At 45.7% G+C, this 17,862-nt stretch overlaps 2 protein-coding genes across 25 annotated transcripts in view; one reads left to right on the top strand and one right to left on the bottom strand.

The window, feature by feature from the left end:
- Nucleotides 1-2,790, bottom strand: part of FAM227A (family with sequence similarity 227 member A) — a 96,670-nt gene extending 93,880 nt beyond the window's left edge. For 17 of the 21 annotated variants that reach the window (XR_012039232.1, XR_012039231.1, XR_012039230.1 and 14 more), the window contains exon 1: nt 2,336-2,474. Coding sequence is in view for 4 of the 21 variants with exons in the window: in XM_072843960.1 (XP_072700061.1) it covers nt 2,336-2,482 (147 nt within the window). In the remaining 17 variants the exon portion in view is untranslated. Of the gene's footprint in view, nt 1-2,335 lie in introns of all 21 variants that reach the window. The other 4 variants (XM_072843956.1, XM_072843946.1, XM_072843960.1 and 1 more) reach the window with 3 other exon arrangements.
- Nucleotides 2,787-12,424, top strand: CBY1 (chibby 1, beta catenin antagonist). Of its 4 annotated transcripts, none has more exons than XM_072843972.1 (6): nt 2,787-2,928; nt 3,379-3,560; nt 9,170-9,285; nt 10,289-10,394; nt 10,485-10,603; nt 11,761-12,424. In XM_072843972.1, the coding sequence occupies exons 3-6, from the start codon at nt 9,208-9,210 to the stop codon at nt 11,839-11,841; spliced, it is 384 nt and encodes a 127-aa protein (XP_072700073.1). In that variant the 5' UTR covers nt 2,787-2,928; nt 3,379-3,560; nt 9,170-9,207; the 3' UTR covers nt 11,842-12,424. The 4 variants fall into 4 exon arrangements, with proteins under 4 accessions (XP_072700073.1, XP_072700074.1, XP_072700075.1 ...); XM_072843973.1 differs by having other exon boundaries at nt 2,804-2,936; XM_072843974.1 differs by lacking the exon at nt 3,379-3,560 and having other exon boundaries at nt 2,832-2,928.
- Nucleotides 12,425-17,862: the final 5,438 nt, after the last annotated feature.

The following is a 17,862-nucleotide window of genomic DNA, read 5'->3' as shown; positions in this document are numbered from 1 at the left end:
CATGTTCTCTGAGAAGCAGCCTTAGGGTGACTCTATCAAGAAGCCTCTTGCGGGATCCCTGGGTGGCGCAGCGGTTTGGCACCTGCCTTTGGCCCAGGGCGCAATCCTGGAGACCCGGGATTGAATCCCACGTCGGGCTCCCGGTGCATGGAGCCTGCTTCTCCCTCTGCTTCTCTCTCTCTCTCTGTGACTATCATAAATAAATAAAAATTAAAAAAAAAAAAAGAAGCCTCTTGCTTTAGCTTGACATTCTTACTCATGCCTTAATGGAAGAATTGGCTGTTATTATGGTTCTTAAAAGAAATGCTTAAAATACATACTCTGTTCTCCTCTGAATTTTTCATCATACCTTTTTAGGTATTCTCTGAAACAAGATAAGTTTTTACTGTCTCTCCTTGGGGAAGAAAAAAAGGTTGGGGGAGAAAACAATTTGCTGAATATCTAGCTCATGTACAATTTGCTGAATATCTAGCCCATGTCTCTCACTGTGCAGTTCTGGGGGCAGATGAGTGGAAGAGTAACACTCTGCCCTCGTGTGGCACAGATTCTGGCAGCTGAAATTTAAGCATATTAAACAAGTTAAAACACTGCTGACTTTGGAATCAGACGTTTGCTCTTTTTTTTTAATATATTTTATTTATTTATTCATGAGAAACACAGAGAGAGAGAGGCAGAGACACAGGCAGACGGAGAAGCAGGCTCCATGTAGGGAGTCCCACGTGGGACTCGATCCTGAGTCTCCAGGATCACGCCCTGGGCTGAAGGTGGCACTAAACTGCTGAGCCACCCTGGCTGCCCATAAATAATCTTAAAACAAAAACAAAAACAAAAACAAACAAAAAAAAACTTCAGCCGCTCAATGACAATTTACTGAGTACCCGTGAGAAGCCAGCAGTGTGCTTTTACTAGGGACCTGGTAGTGCGCTAAGCCAGACTTGATCCCTGCCCTAGTGGAGCTTATGCCTACTAAGGGAGACATGCAATAATCAAATGATTATATAAATAATTGTGAATTATTATTAGTATCCTGTGACCATTGCTTTGAAGGGAGAATGTAGTGCTATGAGATGAGCTGATATTAGGTATGGATGTAGTCAAGGCTTGAAGGAAGAAGAATAGGAGTTAATTAGATAAAGGGGAAGGATACCATTCAAGCAGACAAGAGCAAGTGTAGAAAGGTAGGAAAAGGCTAGATCTATGTGTTACAGTAGCCACCAAACATATGTGACAATTGAGCCCTTGGAATCTGGTTAGTGTCACTGAAGAACTGAAATTTTATTTATTTATTTATTTATTTATTTATTTATTTATTTATTTATTTATTTATTTATTATTTTAAAAGATTTTTATTTCTTTATTCGTGAGACACACACACACACACACACACACACACAGAGAGACACGGCAGAAGGAGAAGCAGGCTCCATGCAGGGAGCCAGATGTGGGAGTTGATCCTGGAACTTCAGGATCACGCCCTGAGCCAAAGGCAGGCTCTAAACCACTGAGCTACTCAGGAATTCCCAGAACTGAAATTTTAATTAATTGAAACTTAAAAACTGAAGCAGTATAAATTTAAAAACATTGATTATATGGGGGCACCTGGGTGGCTCAGCCAGTTGGACTCTTAATTTCTGATCAGGTCATGATTTCAGGATTCTGAGATCCAGCCCCAGCCCCTGTTAGGCTCTGTGCTCAGCAGTGAGTGTGCTTGGAATTCTCTCTCTACCTCTCCTTCTGCCCTTCCCCTAACTCCTGCTTGTCCTCTCTCAAACAAAAAATAAATAAAAAACAATGTTGATAAGATGAAATGATAATATTTGAGACACACGAATTAAATAAAATACTCAATATAATCTGATTTTTAAAAATATTTAAAATATGGCTACTAGAAAATTCTAAATGACACATATGGCTCACATTATATTTCCATTGGATAGTGCTGGATTAAATCGCAGAGTTTGGTTCTAGGGCATAGAACTCTCCGTTTTCAATGCACTGGGGTGTAGTTGGAAGATAATTGCACTTGGAGCCAGAGGCCCACGGGATCTGGCTTTCACTGGATGGATGACCTGGTGCACTCACCGGGCACCCAATAAATATCCCTTGAATGGCTCTGGGTTTATTTTTCAAATGGAACCAATAATATACACTGTTAGGACTTCGGGAGATCTGGCGTTGATTCTCGAGTAGTTCTCTGCCCTTGCTCGCTGTGTCACCTTGAAGTGGTCCCTGGGACTCAGTTCCCCCTGCTTGTAAAAGCTGAAGAGTCGGGATGTGGGGAGGTGGCAGTCTGCGCAGAGAGCAGGGCAGGTCATCGTCCGTCTGTACGTCTTACCTGGAAACATCCGCGGAATCCGACGAACTTGGGGCCGGTTCCCCCGAAAAGTTCTGGATGCCCCCACGTCCACCAGAAAGGGGTGCCCTTTGCTTTGTGGTCGGGGAGGAGGAAGAGGAAGAGGAGGGACTTCGGGGAGAGGCCCATTTTGCTACGGTGAGTCCTGGCGTTCTCAAGGCAACGCCAGGCGCAGTCACCGCTTCCACCTGTCCCACAACAATGAACGGCGGCGAGCCACCTCCGCGTCCGCTAGACGCCGTTACCACGGTGACGGCCCCGGGGGCTGGGACCAGACCAATGGGCTTGTGGGGAGGGCGAGTGTAGTTCTTCTCCCCAGTCTATGGCATGAGGAATGTAAGTGACTCCAGGAGATCGCCTCCGAAGTCGCTCTAATACACAGGAGGAGGTCCTGAAGCGTTTCTGGTGCCTCGCGTAGGCTCCCGTTGTGCACCCCCCCGCGCCGGGCACCCCTACCTTCCGCGATGGAAGAGTCCGGGGCGGGGATGCGCGTGCGCACACAGGCGGGGGGCGGAGCGGCGCCGGAGCCGTGGTCGCCGTGGGTGACGCGAACCCCTGCCGGCAGTTTCCCGCAGGTATCGGGGTGCGTTTGGAGCCGGGCTCCTGGCATGCGCAGGGTGTGAGCCCAGCGTCGCCCCAGGGCCGGAGGAGGGGTGGGACGCCCGGGCGTCTCCCCGGGGAGCCAGGGCTTTCCCCGCCGCTGGGGCGGCCCGAGGGCGCGGGACCCGGGGCAGAGGCGGGTTCACCCCAGGCCCCCACCGCCCTTCTCCAAGTGGGTTTCCCCGTTTATACACTGCGGTGGTAATTCCTCCCCGTAAATCGGCTGCAAAGGGAATTAAAGGGCGTGCGTGTGAACGTTGGTTCTGTACCGTTAGTTGAGCCCCGCGGCCCCGGATGGCAGATATCTGCGCGGCACGTACTTGGCTTAGTTCTGAACTCTTTGAGAATCCGATGAAAGCCAAAAACTGCTCCCTCACCTTCTTGTTAGATTAAAATAGGATGATGTATGTTATGGCCCATTGCAGACTGTAAAGCATTGCACAGCGATGACGTGATTATCCCCAGCGCAGAGGAGCAGACCTTCTTGGAAGCCTTCTTCCACCATTTCTCCACCGCGTGATTGGGGAGAAGTTACTTCTCTAAGCTTCAATTGTCCGATCTGGTGTCTGGGATATAGTTACTTTGATCTATATTTCTCAGGGTGGCTGTGAGTATCAAATGCGGTGGCTTTTTATAAATTGTTATCCCTGATTATAAATAAAGAAGCCCGAGGCCCAGAGAAGATTAAGTCTTAGGGTCCCAGGGGGGCTGAGCGTCAGAGCTGTGGTTGGAACCCAGATGCTCTCCATTCACTTTCTTAGAGCCGAGCCCTCTCTCCCCCGGGGAATTTCACTAGCAAGACAGCTGCCTTGGGCCAAGGGGGTCAGCTGGGACCTCTGGGGCCACACTGATGTTCCAGGATCTTAGGGTCTCAGCCAAAGTTGTTTGTGGAATATTGGATATGACTTAAAAGGCATCTCGTCCAGGCACTTCCTTTTCCTTGTCTGTAATATATTGATAGTTCTCTGCCTAAGGGTTATGAGAATTAATGAGGTCCTGAGGGAAGTGCCCCCCGTTAAAACCCTGAGGAAGAAAGTAACTTGGGGGATTAGCATGCAGTTGAAGAGCAGAGCCAGACCTGGAACTTGGTCTGTTGTGTCCAAGGGATATGCTCAGGGGTAGTATTCTTAGCACAGTTGCCGTGTTTGTGAGAACAACTTGGCTATGCATTTTTCCTTCTTCAGATGTTTCCAGGTGCTTGGAAGGACAGGCACTGCTTTTTTAGTTCTTTTAGATTCATTTGTTTTGTTTTTTTTTCGTAATTAATATATTGTTATTGTAATTTATTAAATCTAGAAGTATATTTGTTTAATGTAATTTGGTATTGAAATGTATGAAATTGCTGCCACTTGACCACTTTGTACCTATAAAATGACGATTTCTTTTTTTTAAATAAAGATTTTATTTATTCATGAGAGACACACAGAGAGAGGCAGAGACATAGGCAGAGGGAGAAATAGATGGGACTTGATCCCAGTACTCCAGGATCATGACCTGAGCCAAAGGCAGATACTCAACCACTGAGCCACCCAGGTGCCTTAAAATGACGATTTCACTTAAGCCAGTCATCCTACTCCCCTTCTCACATTTAACCACAATGAGCAGTTTGGTGTATCTTTCCAGATTTTTTTCTGTTTTTTAACATATGCACCTATATTCTTGCCCTTTTTTTTTCTGTCTTCTCTATGGCATTATAGTATACACATTGTTCTGCAACTTGCTTTTTTTTTTTTTTAAAGATTTTATTTATTTATTCATGATAGACATAGAGAGAGAGAGAGAGAGGCAGAGACACAGGCAGAGGGAGCAGCAGGCTCCTTGTGAGGAGCCTGACGCGGGACTCAATCCTGGGACTCCAGGATCGCGCCCTGGGCCTAAGGCAGGCGCCAAACCACTGAGCCACTCAGGGATCCCCTGCAACTTGCTTTCTTAGTGTTACAATGTGTTGGAGTTATTTCCAGGTCAGTCCATACACAGCTGCCTCATTGTTTTTACTCGCCCTGTAGCATTCTGTTATAAGAATGTGCTGAAAAAAAAAAAAAAAAAAGAATGTCCTGCAATGTATTTGGCTATACCAACCATTGGTAGACATTTTGGATTGTTTCTTATTTTTCACTGTTATCAATGGTAAAGAACATTTGTGTGTACATGTCCAATTCTTTTTGGAGGATAAATTTTTAGAGGTAGATTTGCTGGCCAAAAAATATGCACATTTAAAATTTTGCTAGGTTTTGCCTAACTGGGAAAATTATAACATCTTATGTTTCCATCTAGAGAAAATGAAAGTGTCTTTTTTCCCCACGCCCTCACCAGCATTGGATATTATTCATCTTTTCAGTTTTGCCAGTATAGTGGATGAAAATGCTTCCTTTTATGATGTATCCACTTGTTATTAATACAAGGGTAATTTGATATAGACTTTTGGCCAACTGACCATGGTTGTGGACCTTGAGAAAATTGGCTGACTTCTCCACGCCCCCATCTTCTCCTCTCTGATATGGATAGGAAAATACCCACCTAATGGGATTGCTGCAAGGAATAAAAGAAATCTCTGAAGTGTGCTCAGCATTGGGTTCAACCCATGGTGGTTCTGCAGAAAGCAATACTAGTTTTTGTTTCTTTTCTTTTTGGAGTTAAACTCTTTCTTCCCAGATATTCCTGTTTCATTTTTGCTCTGCCCTCTACAGACGTCAGATTGTCTTCCCTCTACCACCCTTTTACTTTTCTCCAGGAGAAACAATGCCAGGGCCTTGCACTGTTTAGGATGACATGGTAGCACAACTTCAAATCTCCCCCAGCATCTTAGTCCTCACTGCTGTCCCATCCACCACCAAGCTTTGTCTGGGTCCTCGTGTTGTGCCCAGGCCCAGATGACATCCCCTAGGCTGTGGGTCTACTGTTTTTGTTTTGTTTTTTTTTAATTTATTCATGAGAGACAGAGAGAGAGCATGCGCGAGAGAGGCAGAGGGAGAAGCAGGCTCCATGCAGGGAGCCTGACGTGGGACTGGATCTTGGGACTCCAGGATCAGGCCTGAGCCGAAGGCAGGCACTAAACCGCTGAGCCACCCAGGCATCCCTCTACTGCTGTTTTTAATTACACATACACACCTACCAATGAAACTCTCATGAGCACACCTGCTCCAAATATCTTTATTTTTATTTATTTACAAAGTCATAGAGACATGATCTTCTGCATTATATATTGTAAAACCTCCAAAGAAGCTTCTAGACTTTTATCATTAATCTTAGTGATGTTAATTTCTACATCACTGAAAATAGCATGGTTTTATTGTTGTGTTCTCGTTGAGTGCATGTCTTCCTAATTCTGATGGATTCATACAATGAGTTCTGTTTCAATGATAGTTGATAGAAAACTTTGTTTCAAATGGTCTTGAGAAGTTCCCTCTTTTTTTGGCCACCTTCTTGTCACATGTGATTAATTCATTACTGTTTTTATTTCATAATGTGGTAGAGGAAGAGTTTATACCCAGGAGTAGGAAAATGGAGAGCTCTGTTTCTTTCTTTCTGTTCATTAATGCTTTTATTATGGTTATCTTTAGTCTACAGTTTCTTAGAAGGAATCTTTTTAAGCCAGTTGTGTATTATAAGTTAAAACTGGGTAATACCTGGGAAGAAATGAACCTTGACCTGTTTCACACCTTATACAAAAACTAATTCCAGATAATCATAGTCTTAAATGTGAAAGCGAAAACAATAGAATTTGTGGAATATATGAAAATATGACTTTGGAGTAGGCAAAAATTTCTTAAATAGGATATAAAACACTAAATATTAAATAAAATTGATTCTATTAAAATTAAGAACTTCTTTAATCAAAAAGAAGCCAATAAGAAAGCAAGAAGACAGGGTTCCGGATTGGAAGAAGATATTTTCAGTATTCTCTCTCTACAACAAAGGACTTATATTTAGAATATATATAAAAAGCCATATAGGGCAGCCCCGGTGGCACAGTGGTTTGGCGCCGCCTGCAGCCTGGGGTGTGATCCTGGAGACCCGGGATCGAGTCCCACATCGGGCTCTCTGCATGGAGCCTGCTTCTCCCTCTGTCTGTGTCTCTGCCCCTCTCTCTCTGTGCCTATGAATAAATAAATTTAAAAAATCTTAAAAAAAAACAAAAAAAAAGCCCTTACAAATCAGTAAGAAAATGATAGAAAACCCAATAGAAAAGTGGCAAAAGACTTAAACAAGCATGTCACAAAAGAGGATATCCAAATGTCTGATGACTATATGAAAAGGTGCTCAATTTAATTACTAATTGGGGGGGCGCCTGGGTGGGTCAGTGATTGAGCATTTGCCTTTGGCTCAGGTCGTGATCCCAGGGTCCTGGCATTGAGTCCTGTATCAGGCTCCCCATAGGGAACCTGCTTCTTCCTCTGCCTATGTCTCTGTTTCTCTGTGTCTCTCATGAATAAATAAATAAATGCTTTTTTTAAAAACATAACTTATTGGGGAAAGCAGTTTAAGCACAGGATGCAGTACCACTGCATACCTACCAGGATAGATAAAATGATAAAGATAGGAAATGCCAAAGTTCAAAGTAAATACACTCTTCATAAGACATATAAATTGGCTCAAACACTTTGGAAAATGATTTGGCAGTATCTCCTACAGCTGAATATATGAATGCTCTAGAACTTCACAATTCCACCCCCAGGGTGTAGGATCAGAGAAGTAGACTTACATGTACAGAAGTACATGTCCAAACATGTTCTTAGCATTTGTTTCTAATTGACAAAAACTGAAAACAATCCAAATGTCCACTTACTCAGTAGACTATCTTACTGCAATGTGAATGGACAAACTATAACTACACAGAACAGAGACAAGTCTCACAAACATGACCTCAAATGAAAAAAAAAAAAAAAAACAGAAGAAGACATCCTGCATAAATCCATGGATACAAAGCTACTAGGCGAGGCTTGCAGGGTGATGAAATGTTCTGTATCCTGATCTGGAGGCTGGCTACACAGGACTGGGGTGGCTGGGAGGGGCTTATGTGTAGTTGAAATTCATGAAGCCATACATTTATGATGTGTATACTTTTCTATGTTACACATAAATATACAAAAATATTTACCCCACCTTCCCACCCCCGAAACGGGCAGTGTCAGTAAATCAACTTCACTGGGCCTGTATGAATTGCATAGGTTGCAATCTGCTGAAGGCAAACGGTTGGCAGTGTCAGCTCTGCCATGTTGTGGGTGGGCCTCCTCCTTCCACTGGATGCCTCGCCTACCACACAGGACACGTGACCTTCTGACATAGGACTGAGTAAAGGGGCACCATTATCACTCTGAAACTGAAGTATAAATACAGCTTCGTTTCTTCACAATGGAATCTATGCAGGACCTCCTGCCCCTAGGTGTGATTCTTACCAGCATACAAGAATGAGCAGGATTGCCTTCCTTGCTCTAAACTGTAAATCTGGTGATGTCAACTTTTTTTTTTTTAATTTATTTGAGAGAGCACAAGTGGGGTGGAGGGGGGAGAGGGAGAAGCAGGTTCCCCACTGAGCAGGGAGCCCGATGTGGGGCTCGATGTCAGGACCCTGAGATCATGATCTGGGCTGAAGGCAGACACTAAACTGATGAGCCACCCAGGTGCCCTGATGATGTCAACTTGTGATGTCAACTTGTGATAAAACTTAAAATAGGCAAGTTAGGCCCTTGCCACTGGTGAGTAAGCTGTAGAGCCACACAGACCTGCACTGAAATGCTAGCTCCCACTTAGGACCTTACTCTTTCTAAACCTCATCTGTTCAATGGGATAATAAGAGAAGTAAACAAAGGGTGGCTGTGAGAATTGAGGTGTTTCATGCAAAGGGTTCATTTAGCATCCTCCCTGGCCCATAGTGAGCTCTTGGCACATGGGTGCCATCATCAGGATTGTTAAGAGCCACATGATAATGGGATCCCTGGGTGGCGCAGCGGTTTGGCCTAGGGTGCGATCTGGAGACCCGGGATCAAATCCCACGTCAGGCTCCCGGTGCATGGAGCCTGCTTCTCCCTCTGCCTGTGTCTCTGCCTCTCTCTCTCTCTCTCTCTCTCTCTCTCTGTATGACTATCATAAAAACAAAATAAAAATAAAAATAAATTTAAAAAAAAGAGCCACATGATAAGATGTATGTTTTCATGACTTAAAGATGGTGTAAGGTCACTGACCCATGTTTGTATCCGTGACATTTTCTGATGGTAGGAGAAGGGAGCATCGACCTTTCCTTCATCGGGCCAAAGATGCCTCTCTTTGGGAATACGTTCAGTCCTAAGAAAACGCCCCCTCGGAAGTCCGCTTCTCTCTCCAACCTGCATAATGTGAGTATCACTACTGGGCCAATCCCAGTGTGCAGTGACTGGAGCATCAAGCCTGGCCTCTGATGGAAAGTGTGGTCCTACAGAGGCATCCCTGTAAGGAGGACATCCTTCTGAATCACATGATTGCTATTGCTAAAAATATTTTTAACTCCTGGGATGGCTCAGTTAGGAGAGCATGCAACTCTTATCTTGGGGTCATGAGTTTGAGCCCTGTGTTGGGTGTAGAGATTACTTAAACAAATAAACTTAAAAAAAATTTTTTTAACTCCTGTTTGGAAATCATTGTCAGAGTGTGTTCAAGACCCTAGTAAGACAGTCAATCTCAGCATGATTTGCCTCTAAATGGTATTAGCCAACTTGCCTTCACTTTATTACCAAGACTTGGCCAGGAATTGATTTTAATCATGTCTAAGAATCAAATTCATTCTCAAAGGATGATGTTTTGCTACCATTAATGGCATTCAAGGTGTGTTGAAGTTCTAGATGCAGCTCCTCAAGGGCAGGGCTGGTTGCATTCATCCCAGAATCCCCCAGTCCCAGTCCTGCCACAGCCTGGTTCCTAAGTGAGTTGTAGAAACTGAAAACCACATTACAGACCAGCTACAATTACAGATTGGGTGTTAGCATTTCACACCTTTTGTGTGACCTTATCGCTCCATGGTAAGCGAGGGATATTTTAGGAGCTCACCACCTCTAAAAAGGATTTTCTACTTTATTAAACTTTATAGTAGGATTTCTTAACTATTAAGTGCCCAGCCCATGTCAAATAATTCAAATTTCGGCATATATAGTTTTTCCGGAAAACATGTATAATAAAGTGGGGTGTTTCTTCCGTTTTAAAAGTGTTTATTGTACCTTCTTTGGTTTTCTGACTTTGAACAAAAGTTATGAAATGTGCCTGATGATGATTTGAGAAAAGAAATGAGTTGCTGAGGTCGTACAGTTAGCAGGAGAGGTGCTGGGACTGGCATCTCTGGGCTCCCAGCCAATGTCTTGTCCACAGCTGGATCGATCAACCAGGGAGGTCGAGCTGGGCCTGGACTATGGAACCCCCACCATGAACCTGGCGGGCCAAAGCCTGAAGTTTGAAAATGGCCAGTGGATAGCAGGTGGGCTGACGTCCTGCGTCCTGCCATCGTTTCCAACAAGACTGTGGGAGGAAAGCCCCTGTGTAACCTTTGATTCTGTCCTTCCACCAGAGACGGGGATTAGCGAAGATGTGGACCGGAGGGAGGCTCAGCGGCTCCGCAGGCGGAACCAGCAGTTGGAGGAAGAAAACAATCTCTTGAGGCTAAAGGTGGACATCCTGCTGGACATGGTGAGGAGGGCAATGGAAGGGATCCCTAGGCTTTCCTTTCAGGGAGGCCCCACCGAGGGGCCATTCCATCCAGCCGATACCCCTAAATGCCCATTTGCCCCCTGGTAAGTTGCTTGGAATCCAAAGATGGAAGTTAGCCAGAGTCCCTACTTGCCAGGCCTCACAAGTCTAGCAGGGAGATGGACAATAGACACAGTGACAGTGCTCTCTGGGTAAGAGCAACACTTGGAGTCTCTGCAGCTGTGGCATCAGCACGTGGGAGAGAGCAGGTCCTTCTGCTGAGTCAGGAGGGTTGCAGAGGAAGGGATGTCTGAGCTGAATGTGGAAGAATAAAGCGAGGCACAGAGGGTGGGATGAAGGCATTCCAGGCAGAAAGGCTTGGCGGTGCCCCGTACCTGACCGGGGCAGGAGAGCCTGTGCCGTCACAGGTCCTGGAGCTAACCCTCCTGGTTCCTCGTGTGGCTCCACCACTGGCTTTGTAACTTTAGCAAATGGTTTCAATGCTCCTGTGTAGAAACTTAGTTTCAATCAATACAGTAGGCACAATAACAGGATCTGCCTTGTGCTGAGTTAATAATCTACATAAAGCACTTGGAATAGAGAATTGCCCAGAAGCGTAGCTCTTTTTTTCCCCCCGCAGTAAGCTGACCTCTGATTTGGAGAGTAAAGTTTCTGTCCCTGTCCTAAATATCTTCCATCTTCTACTCTAAAGTCCACTGAACCATCCTAGTGAGGGAAATGGCATTCTTTTTCAAACATTTTCCCCCCTAATCACCATTATGTGAGCTATAGCTCAGAAACAACTCAGACGCTAATTCTTTATCCTTAAAATGGCCCATTATCTGCCTTTTTCATGCCCTGAGGGCTGCTGTCTTTAAGGCAGTGAATGCCCTGCGATCAATTGTAGGTGACCAAAATGTCAGTGTGGAGACAGTGGGTTGTGACTGTTCTTTTTGTACTGGCGGCCCGGGTTGCCAGGTGGTTGATTCTGCCCAAGTCAAAGGAATTCCTGTGGGAAAGGTCAGGGTAGTGTGAGAGAGAGGCCATGGGGGCCTTTTCCCGGTGCATGCAGCTGCCCTTGCTGGCAGATCACAGCCCAGAGGGGTCCTTCTTTCTGCTGGATCCTTCTTTCTAATGGTCTGCTGCCCTAATTTCAGCTGTCTGAGACCACTGCCGAGTCCCACTTAATGGAGAAGGAATTGGAGGAGCTGAAGAGCATCAGTCACAGGAGGAAATGAATCACCCTGAAGACATTTGTCAGGAGGAAAGGGAGAAGCCCATCGACCAGAGGAGGGGGATGTGGCTGAGAGTTTTTTGTAGCTGAACTACTGGATCAGGTCCTGGGAGAGAGTGTCATATAGTGGGGCCCAAAGGCACCGGCCACATCGGGTTGGCAGCGGGAAGGTACAGCATATTGGCAGAAACCAGGACTCCAGTCCAGGGCGGTAAGCAGGAACGAGCCCTGGGGTGCTGTCCAGGGGTTACTTCACGTACGAATGGGCCGGGCTCCCTCTCCCTGGACTGATGCTGTTTGCCGAAGCCACTGGAGTTCACTGTCTCACCCCTCATGCTGGTGTTGGGGCTATGGCACCAGTCGTTCTAAAGAGCCCTGTATTAGGGGCCTAGGATGAATGGCCCTCCCAGTTCTCTGCCTCCCAGGCTACTCTGTCCTTTAAAGAATACTCATTCTACAAATTTACAACCTCTTCTGGCTTCAGCCTCTCAGTGGCAGGCACCAGCTTCCCTTGGCAAACACTATATTTTTGTGCTACTTTCCTGTTCACACTACTTTCTAAGAATTAAATGATGATATGCAATTGATCTGTGGCCCAAGAGACTGAGAAATGGCAGCAGCAGTTCTTGAAGAAGTAAATGGAGCCTGGAGTCTAAACCTCTGTTTGGCTGTCCAGGGACAGAATTTGTAAGTTGTGGGGAAATGTCACCATCGCAGAAGCATTCCAGCTTCCTGGGCATTGGCAGAGGCTGACTGGAACAGAATCTCTTTGCCCAAATTCCTCTGAAGTCGTTCAGAGGTTTGGGACTAGCTCCGACCTGGCAGGGACCGAGTGGTTAGGTGGGGGGCTCATTCCTAGAGAGGGAATTTGTGCCTAAGTCAGTGTGAGCCAAGCTGCTGTGGCTGGAGGAGAGAGTCAATAAGAGAGAACTCAGCTCCCAAAGTTAAGGGGGGAAGGCACGGAGATGGGGACAGAGACCCCAGGGCTTTAGCCTGGGGTCAGCGGTTTCTGAAAGCCTGTTAATTGCATAGGACATGACTCAGCACCTTGCCATCCTCCTGTTGTCTTCCTCTGCTCAGCCCTGTAAAGCGGGGACTGACAGCAGGTGTCCTTGCAGGTCAGGAACCAGATTCCTGGAGGTTCAGAAACTGGTCCAGAATCCTACAGCAGAAGTGTGAGAGTTTACTGATTGCCAGCTTCTGGTGAAAGGGAGGGGCTGGTGGGGGACGGCCTCTAATGGGCCAGCTCAAGGGGAGATAGAGAAAAGCTCCAGCCCTTAACTTCACTTTCTGATACAGGAGAGGATAACTCAGAAGCAATTGGAGACTACAAATGTAAGCAGGATGTAAATCTCCAGGTACAAATAATGGGAGCAGTTGAAAGTTGGCTTATTCTCAGTCTGGTATTGTTGGCAACCATTTATTGAGTGCCCTTGATGCCGGACACCTATTGCTAAATCTCATAGAATTCAGGTTGGTTATTGTCCCTTGCTTTTATTTATTTTTTTAAAGATTTTATTTTTTTATTTATTCATGAGAGACACACAGAGAGGCCAGAGATATAGGCAGAGAGAGAAGCAGGCTCCATGTGGGGAGCCCGATGTGGGACTTGATCCCAGGACTCCAGGATCACTCCCTGGGCCTAAGGCAGATGCTCAACTGCTGAGCCACCCAGGGATCCCTCGTTCCTTGCTTTTAGATGAATAATGAACCCCCTCAAGGTGACACAGCTGGAGGGAATGGAGCCCGGACCAAGACCTTGGGAATCAGGGGTGGATTTCGTTGTCAAAATGATGTGGGTCTCCACATCGCCCCGCCATCTGAGAGGGCTGAGCCATTATGTGGGACAGTTCTGCATCCAGAAGGACTTTTATTTATTTTTTTAAAGATGTATTTATTTTAGAGAGAGAATGTGCAGCAGGAAGGGGCAGAGGGAGAAGAGAGAGAACTTTCACCAGACTCCCTGCAGAGCACAGAGCCCAACACAGGGCTCAGTCTTAGAACTCTTGAGATCATGACTTGAGCTGAAATCAAGAATCGGACACTCAAACTGACTGAGCCACCCAGGTGCCCCAATCAGTTTTTAGAAAGGATCCTCTGGCTTCTGTGTGAAGAGAAGAGAGTGAAAGGGGCCAGGCTGGGACTAGGCAGGTGGCAGGAGAGGAGGTGAAGTGGTCGGATTCTGGACTGAAGTGAAGGTGGAGCCCACCAGTGTTTACTGATGGATGTGGGGTCTCTAGGCGAAAAGAGGAAGGTCGCCGTTTCTCACCACCCCAACCCTTGTGTTTTTTCCCCCGCTGAGATGCTATCTATGTTCAGGTTCTTACTTTTCTAGTCAGAAACATCCTTCAGGTTCCGGTTAAGTTCTTCCTCCTTCAAAGCCTTTATTAACCAAATCTGTTACTTAGAGGCCATGCAAGGAAATTGTGCTATTATCTCCTTGACGTTATCTCTTGTGATACTACCAACAATTTTGCAAATTGCTGTGCTGCATGTCAGGGGGAGCAGTTATGGAGGAGCTACACCAAAGCTCTGGGCGTGTCAGGGAGTGGGTGCAGGCTTAGGCAGGCAGAGTCGAACAGTTTGAGGCCTCACAAGGGGTCCATCTGCACAAGAGTACAGATACCTGCTCGTGTGTGTTCCTTATGGGAGGGCCTTACAGCTTCCCTGAGATTCTCAGCAGGATCTCTGCCTCCCCACAGACCCACAGCAAGAACTGCTGTATCACCAATTTCAAGTTCTGGCAGGACAGAAGCAGGAAAGGCAAAATCATGGACTTGAGGGATGGGGTAGGAAAGGAGTTCCTGGCCAGGGTTCCAGAACACCCCATCTCCATGTCCATCCAGATGGAAGAATCAGCTGTGCGCCCTCAAGAGGCATCCACACTCCTTCCTTAGCACCTCTGCTGGTCTCCTTACTCTCCCACCGTGTCCCCTGGCCTGGCATCAGTCGTGTCTTACATGGTCTTTGCTGCCTTTCAGCATTTTTCCCTGAAACCTTTAGTGAAGCCACTCCGATTTCCCCTCTTCCTCTCCAGCAGCTCCTCCTTGAACCTCTTTAGGTGGGGAAAGAAGGCTCCCCTTCCCCCCATCTTTCTTTTTCTCTCTTTTTTGGTAGTTCTAAATTTCTATTTGTTTTTTATTTATTTTTAAAGATTGTACTTATTTATTCATGATAGACAGAGAGAGGCAGAGACACAGGCAGAGGGAGAAGCAGGCTCCTCGCTGGGAGCCCTATGTGGGACTGGATCCCAGGATGCTGGGATCACAACCTGAGCCAATGACAGACGTTTAACCATGAAGCCATCCAGGCATCCCTTCTATTTGTTTGTTTTTTAAAGATTTTATTTATTTATTTAAGGTTTTATTTATTCATGAGAGACACAGGTAGAGAGAGAAGCAGGCTCCGTGCAGGGAGCCCAATGCGGGGGAGCCCAATGCGGAACTCGATCCCAGGGCTCCAGGATCACGCCCTGAGACAAAGGCAGACACCCAATGGCTGAGCCACCCAGGCGTCCCCTTTCTTTTTGTTTTTTAATTTTTTTCTATCAAGGCAAAATACATATAATGTAAAATTTACCATCTTAACCATTTTTTAAAAAAGATTTTATTTATTTTTGAGAGAGAGAGAAAAAGAGCATAATGTGGGAGACAGAGGGAGAAGGAGAAGCAGGCTCTCTGCTTAGCGAGGAGCCCTATGCAAGGCTTGACCCCAGGACTCTGGGATTATGACCTGACTGAAGACAGATATTTAACCGACTGAGCCACCCATGCGCCCCCATTTTAACCATTTTTAGTTAGACATTTTTTTTTTTAAAGATTTTATTTATTTATTCATGAGAGAGGCAGAGACACAAGGCAGAGGGAGAAGCAGGCTCCATGCAGGGAGCCTGACATGGGACTCGATCCCGGGTCTCCAGGATCATGCCCTGGGCCAAAGGTACTGCCAAACCACTGAGCCACCTGGGCTGCCCTAATTAGATATTTCATTGCTACTGAATACATTCATAATGTCATATACCCATCACTACCATCCATCTCTAGACACTTCATGTTGTAAAGCTGAAACTATATCTATCAGACAGTAATTTCCCTTTTTTTTTTTTAATATTTTATTTATTCATGAGAACACACACAGAGAGGCAGAGACACAGGCAGAGGGAGAAGCAGGCCCCATGCAGGGAGCCCGATGTGGGACTCGATCCCAGGACTCCAGGATCACGCCCTGGGCTGAAGGTGGCGCTAAATCACTGAGCCACCCGGGCTGCCCTAATTCCCCATTTTGTAACTGAACCCAAATTCATGTGCCCGATGCAAGGTAAAACTGATCGCTGAGAGCTTGAGTGTACAGTAAAGCAAGAGTCTATTCTCAAGGCAGCCAGATGAGAAGACAAGCCTCAAGTCCACCCCCCTGAAGCAGGAGGGCCAGGTCTTTTTGTTTGTTTGTTTGTTTGTTTGTTTTTTTAGGGCCAGGGGTTTTTCAAATCTAGTGGAAAAGGGTCTGAGTAAGGGGGAGAGAAACTACGTGACTCAAAATCAGACAAAGGAAGTTATGAAGTAAGGGAGGGTTAACTGCATTTTGTTGGGCTCTAAGGGGAGGTCAGTGCCCTGACTGGTTCCAGCTGGCTTTGTGATGAAACCTTGAGTTCTGCAAAACATTGAATTAACACTGAATTATTATGGTGTCATGCATAAATAGTATCTTCTGGAAACATGGTGGCAGACAGTATTCTGAAAACCAGCAGAATTTTGAATATTCTCTGAGAAGTCCCAGCTGCCTTGGCCAACCTGTGAACTCTTTGGTTGGCCATTTCAGTTTTCCTCTCCTCCAGGCCCTGGCAACTGCCTGTCTACTGTCTATGATTGCCACTAAGTACTCGCTGACCTTGAAATGTCTGATTCCACAGGGTCCCAGCCTTTGGCTTCCTTTCTCACTTTGCCTTCTCTAGGCCAACACACCTCTCCCAAGGCTTTCAATACTCTGTACTGCATGATTCCCTTTCTTCTTATCTCTTTGCAGTGATCTAAATATTGAAAGTTTTTTTATTCTTAAACATTTATTTTTTCTAAAGATTTATGTATTTAATAGAATAAGCAGGAAGGAGGGGCAGAGGGAGAAGTAGCTCCCCGCTGAGCAGGGAGCCAGACATTGAACTGGATCCCAGGACTCTGAGATCATGACCTGAGCCAAAGGCAGATGCCCAACTAACTGAGCCACCCAGGTGTTTTGTTTTTGTTTTGTTTTTTTTAATCATATATTGCTCTTGTGAATATAAACAAAATTAGTTGGTTAAAGTTTTCCTAAAACCTCTCCACATTAGTATCATGACTTTCCACTTAGAGGCATTAATCCCTGTACCTTGCATCTAAGATTGCCTTCTCTAGGGGTGCCTGGCTGGCTCAGTTGGTAGAGCTTGCAGCTCTTGATCTTAGGGTTGTGAGTTCATGCCCCAGGTTGGGTGTGGAGCCTACTTTAAAAAAGAGAAAGAGGGGCAGCCCCAATGGCTCAGCGGTTTAGTGCCGCCTTCAGCCTGGGGCCTGATCCTGGAGTCCTGGATCTCCCTCCCTGCATGGAGCCTGCTTCTCCCTCTGCCTGTGTCTTTGCCTCTCTCTCTCTCTCTCTCTCTCTCTCTCTGTCTTTCACAAATAAATAAAATCTTAAAAAGAAAAAAAAGATAGCCTTCTTTACCTTCAAGAGTGTTGGTCTTCAGCATTCCCTAAAAGAGCCTACAAGAGAACTGAAAACCATTGGTACTGGGTTCTTAAGCTACCCTTACATTTATGTAGTGCTAGCCAACTTAAGCAATTTTAACAAATGCAAAAGAGCATAATTCATAAGTGTACAATCTGATAGATTGTCTAAAATGAACGCACCCAGGTAAACACCACCTAAGTCAAGAAATAGAACTTTACCAGCACCCCAGAAGCCGCTGTCCTGCCCCTTACCAAATATCCCCTCCAAGGTATTCAAAGGGAATCACTAATCCTGATCATAGATTGGGTTTGCTGTTTTTTGTTTTTTTTTT

This window comes from Canis lupus, chromosome 11 (assembly GCF_048164855.1).
Source record: "Canis lupus baileyi chromosome 11, mCanLup2.hap1, whole genome shotgun sequence".
NCBI classification, from domain to species: domain Eukaryota; kingdom Metazoa; phylum Chordata; class Mammalia; order Carnivora; family Canidae; genus Canis; species Canis lupus.
Note: the sequence above shows the minus strand (reverse complement) of the source record. Positions and strands in the feature narration are given on the sequence as shown.

What these genes read in the sequence shown, in the direction of transcription:
- CBY1 (XM_072843972.1), top strand. Translation starts at nt 9,208, where the DNA reads ATGCCTCTCTTTGGGAATACGTTCAGTCCTAAGAAAACGCCCCCTCGG. An exon ending in CTCTCTCCAACCTGCATAAT is followed by an intron (nt 9,286 to 10,288) that starts GTGAGTATCACT and finishes TCTTGTCCACAG; the next exon opens with CTGGATCGATCAACCAGGGA. An exon ending in TGGACATCCTGCTGGACATG is followed by an intron (nt 10,604 to 11,760) that starts GTGAGGAGGGCA and finishes CCCTAATTTCAG; the next exon opens with CTGTCTGAGACCACTGCCGA.